Source organism: Dermacentor andersoni, chromosome 11 (genome assembly GCF_023375885.2).
Source record: "Dermacentor andersoni chromosome 11, qqDerAnde1_hic_scaffold, whole genome shotgun sequence".
Lineage (NCBI taxonomy): Eukaryota > Metazoa > Arthropoda > Arachnida > Ixodida > Ixodidae > Dermacentor > Dermacentor andersoni.
In genome coordinates, this window is record NC_092824.1 from 116,142,516 (window position 1) to 116,159,645 (window position 17,130).

The 17,130-nt window shown below is 44.1% G+C and overlaps 1 protein-coding gene across 1 annotated transcript in view; it reads right to left on the reverse strand.

Moving 5' to 3' along the window:
• AGBE (1,4-alpha-glucan-branching enzyme) overlaps nt 1–16,907 on the reverse strand; it is a 51,514-nt gene extending 34,607 nt beyond the window's left edge. The window contains exons 1-4 of the mRNA XM_050186443.3: nt 16,317–16,907; nt 15,309–15,475; nt 11,168–11,283; nt 5,988–6,113 (exon numbers count right to left, since the gene is read on the reverse strand). Of these exons, the coding sequence (XP_050042400.1) occupies nt 5,988–6,113; nt 11,168–11,283; nt 15,309–15,475; nt 16,317–16,411 (504 nt within the window). The 5' untranslated portion in view covers nt 16,412–16,907. The remainder of the gene's footprint in view (nt 1–5,987; nt 6,114–11,167; nt 11,284–15,308; nt 15,476–16,316) is intronic.
• Between the last annotated feature and the right edge of the window lie 223 nt (nt 16,908–17,130).

Below are 17,130 nucleotides of genomic sequence, written 5' to 3' on the forward strand. Positions count from 1 at the left end.
ATGGTTTTCGGTGTGGCCTATCGATGGTCACTCAAATGATTCATATCACCAATGAATTCTTTGCAACACTGGACAAAGACGGACAAATAGACATAATTTTTTCTCGATTTCCCGAAAGTGTTCGACCGCATGTCTCATATGAATTTAATGTCAAAACTTAGGAGCCTCTTAACAATAACCAATTCGTAATCTCACTTGACTCCTACCTTTCTGAACCGCCATCAATACATACAAATAGCTAAATCGATGTCTCATACAGCATCAGTGCTTTCTGGGGTTCCTCAAGGCTTGGTCCTTAGGCCCCTTCTTTTTCTTATATCTCAATAACCTGGCCATCGACTCTCCTATACACAGCCATTTTTTGCAGGCGACTGCATTGTCTACTACACCATCGAAACAATCAAGGATCAAGCCACACTAAACAACTACCTAATGGCTATTACTAACTGGTGCCATATGTGGAAGATGACCTTGAATACCTCAAGATGCGCTCAAATGACAATAACATGTAAAAAAAAAACAATGCTTCCTTACGCATACAATATCAACAAAAACCAAATCACACTTGTTAAACAGTTCAAATACTTGGGTATAATTATTGATTCCACATTAAGTTGGAACTCCCATATTAAAAAAAATAGTCTCTACAGCATCAAAACAACTGTGGTTGCTCAGGCATCGCTTGAAACACTAACAGTAAAACAAAATTAGTTGCATACAAGTCCCTCGTACGGCCGTTACTTGAGTACGCAGATGTAGTGTGGGATCCACACACCAAAACAGAAGCTAACTGTATATTAGAACATATTAAAAAAAAAGCACTTTACTTTGTTTACAATGCTTATGGTAAGCAGGGGCCCATATCTGATGTTTATACGCGGTCTGGTCTTTCCACACTCGAATCACGGCGAAAGTTGCACCACCTAAAATGCTATTCAACATCACCAATAGAAAAGTAAAACTAGATTTCCAGGCATACATGCAATTTGTCATGTCACGACCTACCCGGAATATCATAAGAAGCCAACAAACATGATACGACTAATAAGAATTGGGCCCCTCTGTTAACCCCTTTCTTCTCGACCTACCCAGAAGAAACGTACCAAGGCTATCTTAGTACCTCAATGCAGAACAAATGCGTACTAAGGTTCCTTTTTCCCGAAGAGTATTGTTGAATGGAACGGGCTGCCGAATGAGGTGGTGAACCTGTCAATGTCGGCATCTTTTTTAACAGCTTTTGTTCCTATCTTGTGATTGTTGCACGTTTTTTGTTACTTTTTATAAAGTGCCCATATGCTAATAAGTGTTGATTGTTCATTGTATTACTCTTGTTGGTCTTTGTGTATTTCATTGTTCTTTCGTCGTCACAGCACGACAATGATTTATACCACAAATAACTGATGTAATGTACCCACTCCTGCTTTGGCGGCCAAAAATTGCTTGCAGTATTGAATAAATAAATAAAGTAAATCATGTCTGATATGGTTAATAAGGACAGATAAGGATTGTATCTAGTCCAATAAGGTTGATAACGACTGCTAAGGGTTGATGAGCTTTATACTGGCCTGATCAAGTTTCATAACACTGATAATGACACCGGGGGGCATGGATATGAGCAAGTGGCACAATGCTTATGCACACTTAAGACAACTCTCAGAGTAGTTTCTGCGAGTATTTATTAATTAGACTTCTGCATAATTCATGCAAACTAATCAACAATTTCACATAGTAAACTTTCACAGCTTACTAAGCCATCATATATCTGTCCACTTTTAAACAAAATACAAACTGACTGACACACACAGAGCACTGATCTTTATTTTTTTGGTTCAGAGTTACGAAACCATAAATGCTGTGCATCATTTTTCACCTTATTTACCCAATTTTGGCCCTCCAAAATATATGGAGCCTCAAATTAATATTCTATTTTGAACAGCCAATAGAATAAATTTTTCTGTATTAAAGGGTCCCTCACCAGGCCCTACAGCAAATTACATTGCAACAACCTACATTGCATGCTGTATAGACTCGTGTAAGAGCCACACCTGCATAAGGGTCAAACCCTCAACGTGGCAGTCAAAAAATTTTTTTAGAGAAATTCGATCAGAGAAGCAATCGCATTTCATGGCTCAATGTCGCATGTGCACATTGGCTAATTCTCACGCGCTGCGTATTTCCGCGTGCCGCTACTAGATGGAGAGAGCTGTGCATTGACCTCTGATGCAAATGTACATCTGAGGTGTGCAGTAGTCACCAGCTACGCTGGCACCATTTTGACCAAAAGGTTCGGTCCAGTGTAAAGGCCACACCTCGACAAAATTGAAAAAAAATAAAAAAAACATAGTGCGGCCTTATACGAGTCTATACGGTATGCAATGTAAGTTGTTACATCCCCTTTAGGGGAGCACTCCATTACAACAACTTTTCAAATTGATTCTTAAGAGCAGAGAAAACTATTTAAATTGTTGCAAGCCCATGATCTCAGGAAACGAGCTTCACTGCCAACATACACACTCTCTCCACTGCCCCATCTAGCCTCCATAAGCGAAATTCCTTCCCTTTGTTCTACCACACCAGAACCAGAGGATCATGTTACCTATACATCATGGGTCCTGCCTGCCTTTTTTAAATTTTTTTTCCTGATGCATTTTTGCTGTGCAGTGCCCTTTCAGTGACAGTCTCGCGTGAAAGCTATTGTGTTGGTCTTGTTTCATGTTTTGCAAGATTTTGCATGCTGTGCATAAGAACACCCCACTAGCACTAGAATTCGGTGCCACAGGAGCACTGAGGCAGACACAAGCCATGCAAATAGCATGATAGCATGCGGGAAGCCGGTAGAAAATACAAACGGTTTTATTTTCCGCACACAGAACTGCACAACATGGGAACAAGCATGTGAAATGGAAGTATGTCTCCATTGCTACGACACAGAATAAAATAAAGACTCGCAGACACTCAGTTTGTAGGTATTGTTAGTATTCCTCTAAACATTAAACTGCCTAGTCAAGCAACATATCAGACAAATAATTGCTGTATCCTTGAATAATTCTTGTAGCTATGTGTCACAGTGAGTGTCATTTCAACAATGCAAATTACGGAAGCACACTTGAGCGTCTGATCTTGGCTCTCTGGCTAGAAACGCGGCGCCCTTGAGAAGAAGGGCACACCACATTCCGTTTGAAATTTCAGCTGTTTTCGCAGCATGCAGCAGTGTAATGCTTCACAGACACGATCATCGGCAGGTATTGTATACACTGCACTTGTGCCTTTTAAATGCAACACATTTCACTCAGGCCGATTAATAAGAAAATTAAAATTGGCTCTGAGCTCAAGCTTCTTTTTCATGGAGTCTGTGGGGTTGCGCGACCCTCGCGCCTCCCCTGATGTTTTTCCCGCATAGCGCGTCTTCTGTAGTGCGGCTTCGCCGCACACGCGGCGGTCCGAGTGGTACAGGCGCAGTCCGAGAGATGGCGCTAGTGTTGCGCGGCTGCGGGGTTACCCTCGGCGGGAGAGACAAGGCGCGCTCTTGGGTTGGAGACAGCAGGCCGCACGGACCTGCCGCGCATGCAGCGCCCCTCTTTCCCGGCGGGTCGGGCGCACGGGTGGACGTCCCACGCGCGCGCGGCGACCCATGCTTCTGCGAGACCGCCTCGCGTGGCGGCCTTCGAGCGCGCCTCCGTTGGCGTGACCGAACACGCGAACGACCAGGCGTTGGGATCCAGCATGGGGCGAACATATTCGCTCGCTCGCGGTGAGTCGGACTTCTAGATTTGTCGCGCGCCCATCGGCATGTTTTGTGGATAGCCACTCGGCTAGCAGCCATTGATCTATGAAAGGTGCAATAAATGCCCTTGTGATTGTTTGCACTACTGTGTTGTCGTTCCTTTGTCCCAAGAGTACGGAGGAGGAGAACCCCGTATCTCCCACATCTGGCTGCCCAACGTGGACCTCTTGGGGCATAGGACGATAATTTTAAGTGTTGCTTCGTTCGAGACCGTTGTTCGAACCGAAGCGTAGGGCTAGCGTGGATTTTGATCGCTAGCGTCGGCGGCGTGCTTTCTTGAGCGAGGCGGCGGTGGCTGTAGTGTGTTTGAACATGTCAACATGCTAAGCCTTTTCGCAAGTGTTTTTTTTTAATGACATTCGTCAGTACGAGAGCCACGTGGTCTGCATCCTGGGAGAGCGAGGCTGAGCGCCCGCGGAGCAGTGGCAAGCCTGAAGCGAGTGAGTACGGAAGCCTCGTGGGTGGTCCGAATTTCTTATGTAAATAGCTTCTTCTATCTCTTTGACTCGGATGAAGTCGCGGCTCTGGGAGCCGGGTGGCCGCGGGCCACGGGTGCCACGACGGGCTGACTGGTATTGCGGCCTGGCACCGGGCGCTCCGACACCGTCTGGGACGGTGGGCGCCGTCAACTCGGATGCTGTGTGCACCGAGCGGAGTAGGACCACCTCACAGAGCTGACGTCTCCTCGCGGCTGCCTGTTTTGCGCTCATTTTGAGTGTTGTTTTTGGATGCCGGTTGTTGTCAGAGTAGCGACGCTTTAGGCCTAAGGCTTTACGAAGCTGCCTGTCGCACGTGGAGGGACACAACCTGGTGGACCGTGGCGTTGAGGTGTTGCAAGTTGCTTCCCTCATTCTAGTTAGCCTCGCACGAATTGAAATTACTCGTTCGACTCAAGAAAGCGAGCTTCGTTCACGTGAACTTAGCATCTGAGTAGCTGCCCGATCTTTTGCTAGCCGAGTTGAACATCGTACCACGTGGGCGATGCGCATGCAGAATTCCTATCCCTTGCACTACTGTAGTGTTTGCCGAGTGTGTTGAGTTTACGCAGCGTGATTGGAGTCACCCCTGGCTTGCTGTCACCTGCACATCGTCTGCGCTGCTGCCCCGGACTACGATCGAGTCACCCCGGGCGATGGTGATGCTGTGGCCAGTTCGGCGCAGCGACTTCGGCGGCCTCCTGCATCCAGCTCACAACCCTCGGCGGCGGACAAAGGAGCCAGCGGTCACCGACAGCTACGGCGGCTCTTGCCAGCTGGGCGCGTCGGCGCGAGCGACGCTTGCTCGTACGGACTACTGCGTCGTCGTCTCCGGAGTCCTGGCCTGGGATCGTGCCGTCGAGTCGCAAAGCTGCTGCGGTGACCGGCGGACGCCAGCGGTGTACCCCAAGGACAGTCGGCTCGCATGTTACGGACAGCGTGTGGACATTTCCCCGGCGCGGCCACTGTTGCATGTACCACCTTGTTCGCGAAGCACGGGTTAATGTTAGACCGTGTGACATGTTTCGCCGGAATAAGGAGTGATTTAAGGTTGGGGGGATGTGGGGTTGCGCGACCCTCGCGCCTCCCCTGATGTTTTTCCCGCATAGCGCGTCTTCTGTAGTGCGGCTTCGCCGCACACGCGGCGGTCCGAGTGGTACAGGCGCAGTCCGAGAGATGGCGCTAGTGTTGCGCGGCTGCGGGGTTACCCTCGGCGGGAGAGACAAGGCGCGCTCTTGGGTTGGAGACAGCAGGCCGCACGGACCTGCCGCGCGTGCAGCGCCCCTCTTTCCCGGCGGGTCGGGCGCACGGGTGGACGTCCCACGCGCGCGCGGCGACCCATGCTTCTGCGAGACCGCCTCGCGTGGCGGCCTTCGAGCGCGCCTCCGTTGGCGTGACCGAACACGCGAACGACCAGGCGTTGGGATCCAGCATGGGGCGAACATATTCGCTCGCTCGCGGTGAGTCGGACTTCTAGATTTGTCGCGCGCCCATCGGCATGTTTTGTGGATAGCCACTCGGCTAGCAGCCATTGATCTATGAAAGGTGCAATAAATGCCCTTGTGATTGTTTGCACTACTGTGTTGTCGTTCCTTTGTCCCAAGAGTACGGAGGAGGAGAACCCCGTATCTCCCACAAGTCCCTGCTGTGTACACTTTTTGTTATTTTATTTCATATATTTATTAATTATTATTTATTCATAAATTATTGTTAGCTGCAACACTCACCTCATTTTCTGGGGGATCCCAGAAACGCTGCCCAAACTGGGGCACATTTTTGTCCCGGACAACGTATGAAGCCCAAGGGCTATTTCGGTCTGCAAGCTCCCCTGTAGCTTTGTTGAGAATGACAATCTGCAAATGAACAAGTCTTAATCCGGAAATACTGAGGCTCAATATGTCCAGTGTATCTGCCTGCCTTTGTTATGCATTTCAAAGACTGCCCACTCAAAGTTTGCTGGCTATCTAGCACAGACAGTTGAGCACTGTATTCCTTTCAGTCAAATGGCATATTGGAACCTGCAACTTTTACAAATAGTTCGTCAAAACAGTCCATGCACAACATTTGCTACCTAGAGTGAGATGTCATAACACATGTGACTAGACTTTATGCCTTGAACCGTTTTTGTGAGCAATGTGGTACCTCTTTATCATCATTCATAGTTTTATCTTATTTTACACACGCCTCTTCACAGACATACTGGTTCTGATTGTCCCTTCTCTTCCTTGTCCCTCTTGTTTTGTTTACTCGTGCAGTGATATATTTCACCGCAGGTTGACAATTGTTTTTCCATCTTTAGTCTTGTAAACCAAACAATGTTGTCATATTCATTAAGACATACTTTTTTTGGGTTATTGTGTTGCATTGTTTTTGTCATGGGTCTTGACGAGAAAAAATATCACAAAAAATTTATTTTTCATTTCTATCAATTTTTGTATTCTACATATCATGGTGCACCTGCAGGAATAAAACATAGCTCAATATGACATGCCGTTGAGGAAAAAACACTATTTATTCTACAACATGCTCAGTTTTACCCATGAAAGTGCTAAAAATGACCCCTTTTGAGCTGTTAACCATTCCAAGACCGCTTATCAGAGCCAGACCATCTTGGTTTTGTTTCAAAGAACATCTTTCCTGCATTATTTTCTGCATAAAATACTTGCTTTCGTGCCGAATTTCCCGCATCCAGGAAAACGAAATTCCTTTTTCACATGAAGATTAGTCTTTTTTTTTTTTCACTTTTCTCAAATAACTATTGGTCGTCAGCAATTTTCTGAGAGGAATAGCGACTCTTAATCATCCAATTCTAATAATTTGATTTCTTATCTGATAGCTAGGCTTCCAAGGAGTGTAGCAACACTACAATATCAGATTTCTGTGCTCTAAAACAGTTCTAAATTTTGAGGAAATAAAAGAAAGTTCATATGGTCAAGTTACAAATTCAAAATTTTGCAACTTTCAAAAGAATAGAATAGGGGCAGAAACATGAAACAAAGCTTATTGCACACCTTGAGTACAGTGAACTAGAAGGATTTCTAGTGGCGCGACTGAAGCATGCTCCCTTTGCTTGCCCCTGTACCCACTTGTGGTGAAAGTAGCGGCAGCGCTGTCATCACCCACTCTTCCCATTTAGTTTGCTCTGCGGTATGGTTGGCGTGACTTTTCCATGTCATGTGCTTATTTATCCTCATGAAACGGCAAAAAAAAAAAAGCTGCGTCTAAACCATTTTTATGCACCAGGTTGCACAACTGGATATGCACGTGTGTAACAAAGTTGAAAGTTCTCTTTTTAAAGCCCCAAGCAAAGAAAGACTACTTCTTAGGGAGCGTAACCTCCATCGGCTTGACAAGCCTCTTCATGCCAATTGCAGTGTGCGTGAGTTGCACCTTGAACCGCATTTTATTGCGGGAGACTACGTGCATACCAGTAATGGTGTTGAAGTTTGAATGCCAAGGGGAACGCAACACTTGCCCCTAATGCAGTTTCGATGATTTTGCCCAACCTGCCTGCATATTTTACATGAAAAACTTTGGCTCCGCAATGTGGCGGTAATTGCCATTAATTGCTTCAGCTATTACAATGTTGCCAAGAGCATCATTGGATCAAACGTTCAAGAGTAATTTGTAAGCTCGCTGTTGACAGTTGACTAGACTGCTAGTTCGTACAAGCAACAGCAGTTGACTTGTTGCTTGATGAGGAAGATCATGAAGGCACTGAAGGTTCGCTTGATAGCAGCTCTCCGAGTGTACTGGACCACCCATACATTGTTCACTGTAGCGACTCAAGACTTACTTATTATGTGGCAGGATTTGTCGCAAGGAAGTGTGCGCTAAAAACAAAGTGTAGTGCATGCGTGAACCTGCTTCTGCTGCCTGCTTCAGATGGAAAGTATGCTGCCATTTTCACAAAATCTTGCAACTTCTCTGGTCTTCTCTGCCCTTCACTGAAGCTTTCCATGTTTATCAGTGAACTTGAAGACGTTTTCACTGGCTGCTTTAGCAAGAGTTAGCTACATCAAGTCAGCATTATGGATCTGTTGGTAGTCATCAACAGGAGCAGCATTGGTGGTGTTGGTTGTGGTGAACATTGCAAGGCATTACCCATGAATTTTATTGGTTTTTACGTCATCACACAAATGCATTTCTACATCAAGGGTCTGAATAAGTCTCATGAGGAGAAACGAAGTACACGGCAGCAATTGAAATTATGTTGATTATAAATGGCTGCAGTGCCATAAATGTATGCTGCCATTATTGTGCCTATTCTAACGCATTGTGTTAATCTTTAAATTAATGTGCAAATAAGAAACTGCTTTTGAACAATGTGAATATACAACATGTGCTTTTGTTCCCACGTCTGATGACCGCAAGCTGGGAGAAATGGGAAACAAGACATGAGCAGTGAAGTGTTGTATTTCTTCAATGTCACCGTAAACCCAACGTAGAGCGAGCTTCTAAAACATCCAAGTATTGTATTGGCAAAAGTTATAATGTATTCAAAACTAGTCTATTTTGTCGCGTCTGTGACAAGTTGTCATATGTGGGCAGCAGTGACAGCAAAGTAGCAGCGGGTAAAAGCTGGCAGAGAAAGAGTGATCATGTAATCGCTGCCTACTCAGTATACATGGAAGCGAGCTGCAGTTTTTAACATGTGGACATGTAAATTTAAAGCGATACTAAGATTTTTTTTATTGAATAGTGTTTTACACACCAGCCCAGCCAGTAGCGTGCACAGAACTGCTGAAATAAAGGATGGTACAGTGTACACGTATTCAATCATTTTGCAAAGAGAACAGAAAACGTGAGAAAAATATGGGTGCAAGGAAATATGATAGAATGTTTGATGGGTGCACCCATTCATACATGACGCGCCTCTGTGAGACACCTTCTGAAGTACCGGCTAGCGAGTGTCTCGTAAGAAACCTCGTTTAGTATAATGCTGCCCCACTGCAGGCTGCAGCATAGCTGGCAGCATTTGTCAAGAGTGGTCGACGCCAGTACCACCACATCATTCCACACTGAAAGGCCCGCTCCCAGAAAGCCACTCGCGCCACTAGAAAGTCTTCTAGTTCACTGTACCTTGAGTATTCAGGAATATATTAACATAAAAGTTAGGTTGCTTGCACTAAAATATTTTCTGCTAGTGATTCAAAAAGTTCTGAATATAAAAAAATTGTATAAATATTTTCTTCTTTATGTAGAGAAAATACAGTTGTATATTTGCAACTAGCACCTTAAATTATATATTACCTGTAAATTTCATTCCTCTGGTAGCAATAGCAATAAGTTTTCCTTGATGATGTGTGGTGTTTAATGTTGCAAGGGACAGGTATGACCAAAGAGTGACATGACACAAGATGATGTGTTCTCAATGAATTCTGAATGAAATGGAAAAATTGATTGCTGATGGTTAAAGTAACATTAGTGTAGAACACCTAAAAAAAACCCAGGTCCTCCTAGATGACAATGCACTTACACCTCTCCTACCTGGGAGAGGTGTACCAAAGTACAGCTGGCAATAGTCAATACAATAAAGTAAGTAATAAAAGAAAATTGCAACAAAGTTCCCTGCTCGATGTACAGCCACAACAATTACGAGTAAATAAATAATGCACATCAAGTATGTACATTATGGTTTGCTGTTAAAGAGTAAATGTTCAAACCAAAATACCTTGAATATATCAAGTTCACAGGAAAAAAAAAATACTCTATGCGATGCGTTAGGTAGACCTGTAATGCCAAAATATCATTACTAGGGCCATTGTGTCAAAACTGGGCTGTAATCAGAGCTGAAATACAACATCTGTGTTCCCTTGAGCAGTGGACTGTACTGCACACTATGCTATTTTTTGGAACCTCAGACCAGAAACCTACTGCCATATATTAGCCAGATAACATAACCAATTAAGTGAAGTATCCCTACCTTATTTACTCTAGGCTAACACAAAATGCTATAAACTGTTTCATGCTTTAAATGGAGGTTAGCACATGTTACAGAAATTCCTTTCTTTGTTTCTTTTTTTTTGTGTGTGTGTGTGTGTGCGTGTGTGTGTGTGTGTGTGTGTGACCAAAGTTTTACAAACTGACTCAACTACATCCCCACCTGTCTTGCCACACCTGCTGGACTCAGCAGCGTAGTCGCTCAATGTCCAAGAGTGCACAACCTCGGCTTTAATACAGACTCTCTCTCTTGACATGGGAACAAGCCCTGTTATGACCAGTACACTGAGATGACAATGCTAACTAGAACAGTTTGCTATTGGGTACACATGCCTCTCATTCAAGCTTCTGATGCCATGTCTCTGTCATGCTTACCCTGTGTGCTTGAGTGTTTTGTGCACTGGGAATGGTTAGGGGAAGGAGACAGACACTTAGTCAGGCATTCATGCCTCTTTGTCTGCCTCTTTGACAGAGATTCTTTATATTTTTTGCTGTCAAATAAACATTCATTCCTTCATGTTCCCTACCTGTGTTCTCCATGTAAGCGCTTTGTGTATGCCTCACTTGTCACAGAAACTTTGGTGGCAATTTCTTCCAGAAAAGACAAGACACTTATTGCTTCGCTATTTACAAATTTTCAAGGTTTAACATAAGTGGCGCTGTGTTGATGTTGTGAACGCGGACTGAACAAGAAGGTATGTTCAAACATTCTGGGTGGCTTTAAGCACCCCTGCATGTTTAAAGCTAGCATTCCCTGCTAGTACTGCACACTGCATACTATGTCCTGCGTCCTTAAGTGTTAAATCCTTTAGTGTTAAACAGATGCAATAAAGGAATGACAAAGACTAAGCTGAGCTTGGCTAAAGTAATGAAGCAACTGACTCTTGACAAACCACAGTGCACTCAGAAATAAATTTAAAAAAGGATATGAACATGCAGCTCATATACAAAAATGGTTGCCTGCCTTGATTCTGTCAAGGTGCGGGATTTGGCAGGAGCCATCGGCCTTTGGAGGCAGAGTCAGTTCCCACTTGCCATAGGGGAGCTTCTTGAAGGGATGTGTCAACCTTTCCCACGAGTCTAAACGACACACAAAACACCAATACGTTAGCATATGATTTGCTATGGTGCCATGAGGCTGCATAATTAAATACCAGCTGCAGCGACTATGTTCCTATCGAATGGGAATTTAACATAAAAATCATGGGGCCATAACATTCAGATGGGGATGGATTACCAGCGAAGCTGTTTAGGCTGCATACAAATTCTCTGCTTCTGCACCGTCCCGCTGTCACCACGTTTCTGCTGTAGACACCTCTCCACTTGTTCCTCCGGCGTGCACCACCACACCACACCAACACAAGTGTTGCCACAATCACCACACCTTTCATGCATCTGCCGTAATTGCTGCTGCTGCCTCGCCGGCGCCTCCGACGCGTGTGACGTCATAACCACAGAAGTGCAGGTCACGTGCACAGGCACCGTTGCCACACTCTTTCCCCCTCTCTCCCTACCTGTCTCCATTCCTGTTCGCACACCATGTCCCCTATATGGATGTAAGCTGCCCAGGGTACCCTCCCCCCTCCTGGGGACGAATGCGGGGGATGCATATGGGGGATAGAGGTAACCAGCTTCGCTGTATAAACAACTCGCATCATGCAAACCATACTAGTAAAGATAACCCTGCCCAATGGCATCTGCTATTGTGCTATGCAGCACTGAGAACTTTAAAAGTTCACATGAACACATGAGTTTTCCACCATATGGAATTTGGCACTGATTTAAGAACAATGAAGTGAAGTTCAATTTACACACATTCTGTAAAAAAAGCAAATGATGTAAAAACATTTTTATTAACACAGTCAAACCTGGATAATGTGATCATGAATACAATGAAGTTAATCTAAGACGTTTCTAGCCGATATAAGCATGTAGCAAATGTATACTTACAACAAATAGTGGATCTAACAGATGTATATTTGTGCTGAATTTGACTTCATTATAATGACGTTTAATTGTATATATTTCAAATAATCTCGCTGATATTCATTCAAAAGGAGCACCATGCATACAAGCTTAATTTTCACTTGGTCAGCACACCCAAGAATATAGTGGCAATCCCTTATAATTGTGTGTTTAGCATGAGGTGCCGCACAATGCTAAGATGTCAGACAAGAGTTACAGAAATTCTTGGTGCATAAGCATACCGTTATGAAATATGTATGCTAAACAGAAATGCCTGTGTAATATTCAGAGCTTTTAAAGCAAAAAATACAGCTTGGAATGACCATAGTTTTTACAATGTATCAAAAAGATCTAAAACTTAATTTATTTACTCCTTTTTTTTAGACTATTTCACCTGCCTATATAAGGGGGTGCTCAATATCACCAAATACATTTCTTATAAAAAGAATAACCTGAATTCTCCAGATTTGCTTCTAAAACAAATTTGTTGCTGATTGAAAGAAATTCAAGCAACTTAGACCTTTTAACTTGAAAGAGTATTGATCCTTAAATTATTAAAAACCTATATAAAATAATTTTAAACAGCAAATGAAAAAAAATATTCTAAATATATCCAATGCACTGATAAAGTTAGAGATGAGCAAACAGGAAAAAATATAAGTTACCACAACACAGACAACACATACAAATGGACAATACTGCGGTTTTGCTAAGTCCAGCTAGTTTCTACACTAGAGTGTACTGTTAGTCGTCCTAGTCATCTGTTTCTTTGAAAATAAAAGTCTACTCACATTATGCATACTTATTGACGACTTCAGTTTTAGCTGCTGGACACCATTATTCTAAAAGTGCTAGTTAGAGTTGTACGAGGAACATTTCTTTTTTTTTCAACAAATCAACAACTATGCTGTTACTCAGACTGGCCACAGCGCACCATATAAGGCCATACACAGTCGGAACTTACTGCTAAAACTGAGAACCTCAGCATCAGGGAGCCTGACTGAAAACCATTCGTACGAAGACAATTCAATAGTAAGTCGAATCCCATTCTTGTAATCATGTTGTAAGCCTATGTTTTTCTAATTTTCTATGTTAATAAAGTAGAGTACCTCTTGTTGGGCTAGATGGAGAAAAATAGAAGGAGGAGGAGGAGGAGGTACTTTATTATTGCAGAAACCGTTGCGCGGTTTATTCCTGGGTGGTTCCCTCTGACAGGGCTCCACTGGCGATCGCAGCTCGCCGGGCCTGGTCGAGGGTCACCAGCTGGCTTCCCAGGTCCAGTTCGGAGAGTCTCGCCTCCCAAGACCACGTAGTGAGTGGGATTGTTGTGACTTGTGCCGAAATTGCGTCGCTCGGACGGTTGGTGCATTCGTGTGTTATGTGCGCGAGTGTTGCTGTGTGGTTGCTACACGAGGGACATGTTCGGGACGTATAAATGTCTGGGGAGATTGCGAGTAGACGAGACAAGTGTGGGTATGTGTTAGTTTGCAGGCGGCGCCAGTCCCTTGCCTGGAGTTTATTGAGAGCTTCGTGTGGTGGAGCGTACTGCGTTCTTCCGAGACGTTGGTCCTGTAGTATTTGTTGACTTGTCGTTAATAACTCGTGGGTTGCTCGTCGGTCTGTCGGGGGCTGAAGAACGGTGTGGTCTGCCGCTCGGCTAGTGAGACCTCGAGCTGCGCAGTCCGCCTCTTCGTTGCCCCGCAGGCCTTCGTACCCGGGGCACCAGACGATACCATGGGTCCATTATAGTGTGCGACCCAGGATTCGAATGGCTTGTATAGGGAGTGTTCTATTCATGTATAAACGACACGCCGCTTGCGAGTCCGTAAGGACGCGGGCGGACCTTCCCTTGCTCTCGGCGTCGCGAAGTGCGAGAGCGATCGCTGCTGCTTCTGCTGCTGCGCTGCATGTGGCGCGGATGGAGGCAGAGGCTACCAGGTTCCCCTGATTGACAACGGCGAGTGTGTATTTGGGCCTGCAACGTGGCGACGAGGGATACGGGCTAGCGTCCGTGTAGTACGTATCTGGGTCTCTGAAACAGCGTTTGTGCAACATGCGGGCACGCGCTGCTCTTCTCTCTTGATTGTGGGTGGGGTGCATGTTCTTGGGGATAGGGTAGAGTGGCACAGATTAACATATACATGGATTAAATAGATTGAGAGGCGCCTGTCCTGTCTGCTTCATCTGCGTTATTCTGCACCCCTCTTCCAATAACAATAAGGAAGAGAACTGAGCAAGTTGGTTTCAATGCATAATTGTAAATGGCGCACGAAGCATACGACAATGAAAAAAGGCAAGAATCACTGTGTGCAAACACTGCAAAACACCACTAGAAGAAAGAACAGGAAATAACATTACAAGATAACCAGTGAAAAAAAAAAAAAGCACATTTGCTTGTCTGGTCTTTTCTGTTGTCTCATGTTTTTAGCATTGTTTACAATGATGCATTTCTAAGGTGCCTATGAATTTACTCCTGCACAGTGGTTCCATTCTTATTCTAACATCTCGAAAATAAGATTCTGTGCTTATCACTGCTTGCTTTTTGCTCAAATTTCACAAAGAAATTACAATTTTTTGTCTACATTATTCAATAATACACTTGGCATCTTTGTTTAATTGGCTCATCCCAAGAAGATGAAAAATAACTATCATGTATACTTGCCTCACCATTGTATAAGTGAGTGACCGTGTAAGTGTTGAGTGGTCTGGCTGCCTATCAGTAACTAAAGATCCCAACAAGCCAGGCAGACAATGTCGCTATGTGTTTTATAGTGAACAATGGAGACAAAGATACGCAGTCTTGCTGTGAAATTTCAATGGAAACAAAGCAACAGTAAATGCAATGCCTTCAAAATGGCCAGAATAAAAATATGTCAGTGAATAATGTCCAGAGCACAGCATGTAAACAATGTGATTTTAAGGTCCAGCATTAAGAGTTCTTAATTAACATATAGAACAGTATTGCCCACAGACCCAAGATTAAATTAAGCATTAAAACAGGTATTCCACGCACAAAGTGTGCAGCTGCTCTACACAGCACTTCATAGCTTATCTTTGCCAACCGTATAAGAATAGAAAGACTCCGTTATCTGTTTGCTTTATATATAGTCCATGGCCTAGAGTATCGTCACGCCACTTACTGAAGTCACCACGCAGGAACACGGCTTCAGCACCTGGTGCCCACTCAAGTATATGGATCGAGTTGTCAGGCAGGCGGTGAATTCCATACCTCTCGTAACTTTTACAAAACTCCAGGAGCCCTTCACTTTCCTCTATTTTCAGCAGCTGCTCTTGAAAGCACTTATACCTGAAACCAACGTAACAAAACAATGCTCTGTTAGGCACAAATAGAAACACATTGAAGAAAGATGGAGCTGGATAGTGCCCATATGTAGAAGCATATTACAGCACTTTTAGCTTTTTTATAGCTGTTTATAGCTGCCAAGAAATGCTCCCAGAAAACAAATGATAGTTGGAACATGTACAATACATATGCCCTACACGAGTTTATTTTCAATTCAATTGCAAGCTAACTGCACGGATAGCAGCAAAATACATTAACTTTAAACTACTACTACAACACTACAGATATATCATATATGCCTGCCACAGGCGCATTCCTTACGCACACAGAAAATTGATTGCTAAGCTACATGGTGTTACTTATAAATCCACTCACGTCGGAAACATAATACACTTTGCTTTACCATGGTGTACTTTAATTTACCTCCCATTAGAACGCTATCCATTTTGGACAATATGCAGGATCAACTCTGACAATGCGTCTTAAACGTGCACGTTTCAACTAAGCAGCTCTCGGGTAAAATTTTAGGTCATGATGCGCACGGAATGCGCTTTAGACATCCGCATAATATGGCAGGTCATATCTGACATACGATCAATTGAATTTCAGTTGTCGAAACGTTTTTAGAAGTGGCATGCATGGATTCCTTCAGCGATGATTGTCATGTATTGATAGGCGAATATTTCACGATGGCAACAGTCGCGTAATGCTAGAGTACGTATTTATTCGTGCACAACTGAAGGTTATAATGCAAACAACGAAATCACTGTTTGAGATGTCGTCGCAGCCAGCCGAAGTACGCTCGTCAGCAATGTCAATGTCAATCGCAAGGTCGTACGCTTACCTTCGCCTGATCTCATTTTCATGATTCTTGAGGTATGGATCGCGTTTCAGTAAGTCTTCAATGCATGGAACATCAACATCCATGTATGATGGCATGGTTGACGAACAGGTAACAGGAGGGGCGTGGGCGTTTGTCCACACACCGGTAACGTCGAGTTGCCTGATAGGCACTTCAAGCTTGGCGGGGAGTGAAGCCTCTAGGAGAGCTGTCGACGCAAAACTACGCACAGATTATGATGACCCACGCATGGCAATTGTTGGGACTACTCGGCTATTCGCAGCAACAAGAAATGCCACGGACAGTGCCTGTGACAGTTATCTTGAATCTGGCGAAAAGATACGGCAACCGCCAGGTGTCCTTGCAACGCGAAACAGAAACTACCTTGTGTCTTCTTTCTTGAAGTTATCAACAGCTACCCATGAAGATGGTGGACGGAGAACAAACTATAATATAGGTGCAGCTATACCGTATTGCAGCTGCCATTGAACTTTTCTCATCACTTGATGGGGGAGGATACTGCGCGGAAGAGCACGAGATCCAGTACGATGAAGGTCATTGACTTGTACAAATATTTGCGCCTGGGGCCTAGAGCCCATCTACAGCCAATCACAAGTGAAAGTAAAAATCTGTAAAAGGTATTTTACAAATTTGTGAGGGCGTTTACGTTGAGATAAAGAATACAATTGTTTGAAACGAAGCAATGTTGCAATCAGCTGTTTGTTACGGTTACCTCTTTATTCATGATTGTAAACTCTTGGTAAATAAATTTGTATTTGTAAATTTCAATTTCTAGTTAAGGTAATTAGAAATGCGC